Genomic DNA, 5,327 nt, shown 5'->3' with positions numbered 1-5,327 from the left:
TTAGGGCAACAGACCCCGATATGACGTTGTAGTCATTTACCTTAATAGAATGTATGCATGAGTATGGTTATTACTATTAGGCATGCTTGTTATGATTCTTTAATATGTTATTAACTGCTTATGAGCATGTTTAAGTTTTCTTGTTGGACCTTGGCTCATGGGTGCTACATTGTGCAGGTAAGGGGAAAGGGAAGCTGGACCAGCCATGAGTTGGAGAGCTTTAATGGCGACGTGTACATATGTGGCTGCTCGACCACCACAGCTGGGGTTTCTCAGAGGAACTAGGGTCCACCCTATTTTTCCGCTTGGGTCGGTTGCTTATAACTTTTGAGTTCCAATTACCCTTTTAGAATGGTAAACGACTTTGTAAATGTTATTTTGGGATCCCATGTATGAACTTAACGTTTTAATAAAATGACTATTCCTTTCACCAAATTTTTTTAACCCTAAGCCGTTAATCACATTTAGTTACACATTTATTGCCAAATGACTTGTTTAGCAGGTCTAGCACTATTTAAATACATAGTGTAACGGTCTTGGCTATCCAGGGCGTTATAAAAACCGTGTGATGAATCCCTATTTTTATGGGATTATTATTTAATTAATGCATTTAATTTGTATTATTAATTCATATATTTATTTGAATTTAAATATTTGATTATAACTTCCCTGAATTGGGGTGGGGGGGAGATATTCCTACAACAAGGTCTATAAATAGCATGGACTTGGTCATTTGTACTCACACAATTTTGTATTGAGAAGAGACTCTGCCAAATTGCCGTCGCTCGAAGCTTTTGCACAGAGTTCATAATAACAGTGACTCGTGGACGTAGACATATTTTAACTGCTGAACCACGTTAAAAATCTTTGATTTCCTCTATTCTTCCTAAATTAATTGTTTATTACTCTACATAATTAAATTGACAAAAAACGACGTCAACAAAACCCAAAAAAAGGGTATGAACATAAAAAAAATACTCACAAAATTTGATCTACAAGATATACTGAGGTCGTAATCCCGACAACCACCTCCGATGCATAGATCCTAACCTTCCCATCGTCAAAAAACCAAAAAATAATATGAGTACAAAGGTCATAATTCCCAACCCCAAATCTGTTTGTGAAGCACCCTATCACGTGATTCCTCATCCTGTCCAGAATTGCGGGTCGCACGACCCTTCTGAGAAGAACACCGCTAAAACATTTTCCAAACTATAGATTTCCTATTCCCAAATCTAATCCTAAAATTTATTTCGACCTTAAACTTGCTCTGATCTACAGCTTTTTGACGCCACCATGATTTTTGTTAACCTAGTTCCATATCTCCAGTCCTTCCTAACCCAACAACCCTAGAAAAATAAAGAAACCTGAAAATGAAGAATGGCGAAGGTGAAGAATGGGGAGGGAGGAGCACATGATCTGTTTTTAGTTTAAGTTTAATATTCAAATTTTAGTATTACTTGATTTGTTTTAAGATTTAATTTTATTCTTTTATATATTTTAATTTTTGAATTGATTTTTAAACTTTTTAATTACTTAAAATTGATTGATTGATTTTTTTTATTATTTAAAGGAATCTTATAAATAAAAAAATAAAATTTATTTACCTTGACCAATCAGAGGCTGTCACATAGGCACTTACCTGGCACTCAACGGTCAGGTACTTATGGCTGCCAAGAAGTGTGATAGAAGCGACGCAAAAAAAAAAGGTATTTAAGTGCCACAATTTGCAAAACTCAAGTTTTCTCGCTGCAAATACCCCTTAATTTTATAAAAATTAAAATCATTTAAGAATAAAAAATATTTAAATAAATTTAATTAATTGAAAATCTAAAATTTTAAGATATCAATAATTTTATTTATACTTATGAAGTTTTCAATTAATGAAATAATAACAATTTTTTTAATTTTAGGTTTTTAATTATTTAATTCTTTTTAGTTTTAAACTTAGATTTTAATTATGAGAAAATTAATGTTAAAATTTGATTTTTTTTAATATAGTAGATATTTTATGTAATTAAAATAGGAAGAATTTGGTAATATTAAAAATAATTTAAATTAAGATTATCTTCAAGCTTATGTTTTTGTACTGATTTGAAGAAAATTAGGTATCTTTTTTTTTTTTTAAGCAAACAAGAGGTAGCAAAGTAATATAATCTATTTGATCAATAAAAAATATATATAGATTTGTATATAAATATATATGGGTAAGTGGTTATGTTAAATGAGTATTCAATGGTAAGTATTCAATGGTTATGATAAATATATACTCATCAATGATTACATTAAGTCTAGTCAATGGATCATTATTGAATGGTATTAATTAATATAATAATTAATTAAAAATATTTAATGAGTAACTTGTACCCGATACTATATTATTTATTTAAAAGATTTTATTTCCTTACAAAACACTAATTAAGATTTATTTGATTTTAAAAATATATTTAATTATAATTAATAATTAGTTAAAAAAAAAGAAGTTTTTTTAATCAAAATAAGTTATTTTTAATCTCTTTCTCTTCTCTCACTCCAATAACCCTCCCAAACGCATGAGATAAACCAAATACTGCCAACCATAAAGAAAAAAAAAATTAAGCATCAAAAGGCACTATAAAACTATATTTTTATTTTCCTTCAATGCTAAATATGGTTGTATGTTTCAACTAAAAAAGCTTATACAAGACATTATTTAAAGTTTGTTTCTCTCAAAAATGAGAAATTGAATTCCGTAGTCTCCGACTTGCAAGATCGGTCATGCTTTTGGAAGAAAAACATTAGTATAGGCACAACAAATTAATAAATTAAGGCAAATAATTTAAAAACTTAGCTAAGCTCTTAGCATTTTTGGGTTATTTCATTTTTATAATAACTATATGTAATTAAAACCCAAATTATAGAGCAGTTTATACAAGTTAAAAAATTTCAAAACTTAAGATTACTTCAAAGCTTCTATTTCTGAGAGAATAAAGCAAATCAATACATCAAGATATTTGTATGTGCTGAGAAAATTTTGAGTCATTCAATAAAAATAGATACATGGCGGGGTTTGCTCTCCTTGACGAGAAGAATCTCATCGAGCAGCTAGCTCCCCAAAAGGAGGTCAGAGGTGGCCGAAAAATGCCTCAAAACTCATGGTGGAACATGGCTTCGGCTAGCTGCTCGTGGCGGATAACGACGAGTGAGCGAATGAAACTTGGTGGTCAGATGTTTCGGTGGCCTCTGAACCTCGTGGTCTGGCGCGTGTCAACAGTAGAAGACCAAAAGGCCTCGCATGGTTTGGCCAGGAGCACTTAGAGGGTATTAGGAAAAGTAGTCTCTTGACCTTTTGTATTGATTTGTCAAAATTACCATTACAAGAATAATCCGAGCCTTTTATAATAGGCTAACAAAACTAAACTAAGGACCAAATATGTTATAAACAGATTAGTTACAGAGTTGTTATATTAACTGTCTAATACAACTATAATCCTAACTCTAAAACTCCCCCTCAAGATGAAGAGTAGAAATTTTTTACACTCATCTTGGATAATAATTCTTTGAAATGAGCTAGAAACAATGCTTTCCCGAGTAGATCAACAATATTACTTTTGGATGGAACATGAATGAGCTTGATGGAGCCATTGTGAACTTTCTCTCTGACAATATGACAGTCAATTTCAACATGCTTTGTACGTTCATGAAAAACTAGATTTTCGGAGATGTGAATGGCAGCATTATTGTCGCAAAAGAGAAGAGTCGGTTGCTTGTGATGGATGCCGAAATCTTGGAGAATAGCAAGTAACCAAGTAAGCTCACATGTTGCGTTAGCCATGGCTCTGTACTCTACTTCAATTGAGGATCTTGACACTGTAACTTGTTTTTTTTTTTTTTATTTCCATGAAATAAGAGAGTTACTAAGAAATATCCAATAGCCTGTGACAGACCTTCTAGTATTTAGACAAGAACCCCAGTCAGAATCTAAAAAAACTTTAAGATGGAGATCATGAGCTGTAAAATTTGATTCAGCATAAGCTTTAAGTTGGGGCTGACTACTTGATGGAAAGCAAAGGCCTTCACCCGGTCTACCTTTCAAATATTGGAGGATCCTTTGGGCAGCCTTTAAGTGAGGTAATCTAGGCAAGGATAAGAATTGACTCAACCTATTAACAGCAAAAGATATATCAGCCCATGTAATGGTGAGATAAATTAATTTTCCTATTATGCTTCTGTAGGATGTAGGATCAGGAAGGACATCTCCTTCATCTTTGCTCAACTTAAGATTAGGCTCCATAGGTGTGGAGGAAACTTTTGTACCTAGATATCCTGTATCACTTAAGAGCTGCAATGACTATGTCAAGGTGAACTTTGAAGTCATGAATAGCTTGGTCATTATTGGTGGCAATGACTGTCATCAACATAAACCAAAATTTCTATAAAGACACCTGACATATTTTTAATGAAAAGAGAATGATCCGAATGTGATTGTTTGAAGCCATCTTCGATGAAAGTGGAGCTTAGTTTAGCATACTACTATTGAGATGCTTGTTTTAGGCCATATAGGCTTTTCTTCAATTTACATACCAGATTAGAGGGAAGCTCCTCCTTAGGTATATATCCTTGGGGGATTTTCATATAAATTTCTTCTTCTAAATCACCATGTAAAAAAGCATTATTAATATCCATTTGGTGTAAAGAGCAATTAAAAGTGGCAGCAAGAGCTAGAAGAAGTTTTAAAGTATTGAATTTTGCAACGGGAGCAAATGTGTCAATGTAATCAATACCTTGTTATTGCGTGTAACCTTTTGCAACGAGTCTAGCTTTATATCTTTCTATCTCACCATTTGGCTGATGTTTTATTTTATAAACCCACTTGCTGCCAATGGCATGTTTTCCACGAGGAAGAGAAACTATTTTCCAAGTATTATTAAGCTCAAGTGCAGCAAGTTCGGACATCATAGCTTGTTGCCATTCATGCAAGAGTAAAGCTTTAGCATAACTTGGAGGTTATGTAGTTCTATGAGCAGTAAGAATGACTGCACGAAAAGAAGGAGAAAATATGTCATAAGAAAGATATTTATGTAAAGGATGTGCAGTAGATGGTTTACAAACAATATTTGTACAAACATAGTCATTTAAATGACTTGGTCGAGTAGTAAGACAACCAGATTTTGTTTGGACAGGTAGTCCTTTTGAGGTGTTATCCTGCTGAGAAGAATTATGGTTGGAAATTTCAGGTGCAGCGGAGGGCCTGGTTGAAATAGAGTCTAAACATGGCGGCAAGGAGGTGTGAAAAAAATCGTTTACATTAATATGAGTGTTAGAATTATAAAGAGGAAAAATATTCT

The 5,327-nt window shown here is 32.7% G+C and overlaps 1 protein-coding gene across 1 annotated transcript; it reads right to left on the bottom strand.

Annotated features, from left to right (window-relative positions):
• Positions 1-3,871: 3,871 nt before the first annotated feature.
• On the bottom strand, positions 3,872-4,273 carry LOC133805885 (uncharacterized mitochondrial protein AtMg00240-like). The gene has a single exon (XM_062244030.1). The coding sequence runs from the start codon at positions 4,271-4,273 to the stop codon at positions 3,872-3,874; it is 402 nt and encodes a 133-aa protein (XP_062100014.1).
• Between the last annotated feature and the right edge of the window lie 1,054 nt (positions 4,274-5,327).

Source organism: Humulus lupulus, chromosome X, assembly GCF_963169125.1.
Source record: "Humulus lupulus chromosome X, drHumLupu1.1, whole genome shotgun sequence".
NCBI classification, from domain to species: Eukaryota; Viridiplantae; Streptophyta; class Magnoliopsida; order Rosales; family Cannabaceae; genus Humulus; species Humulus lupulus.
This window is presented reverse-complemented; position numbering and strand designations above follow the sequence as displayed.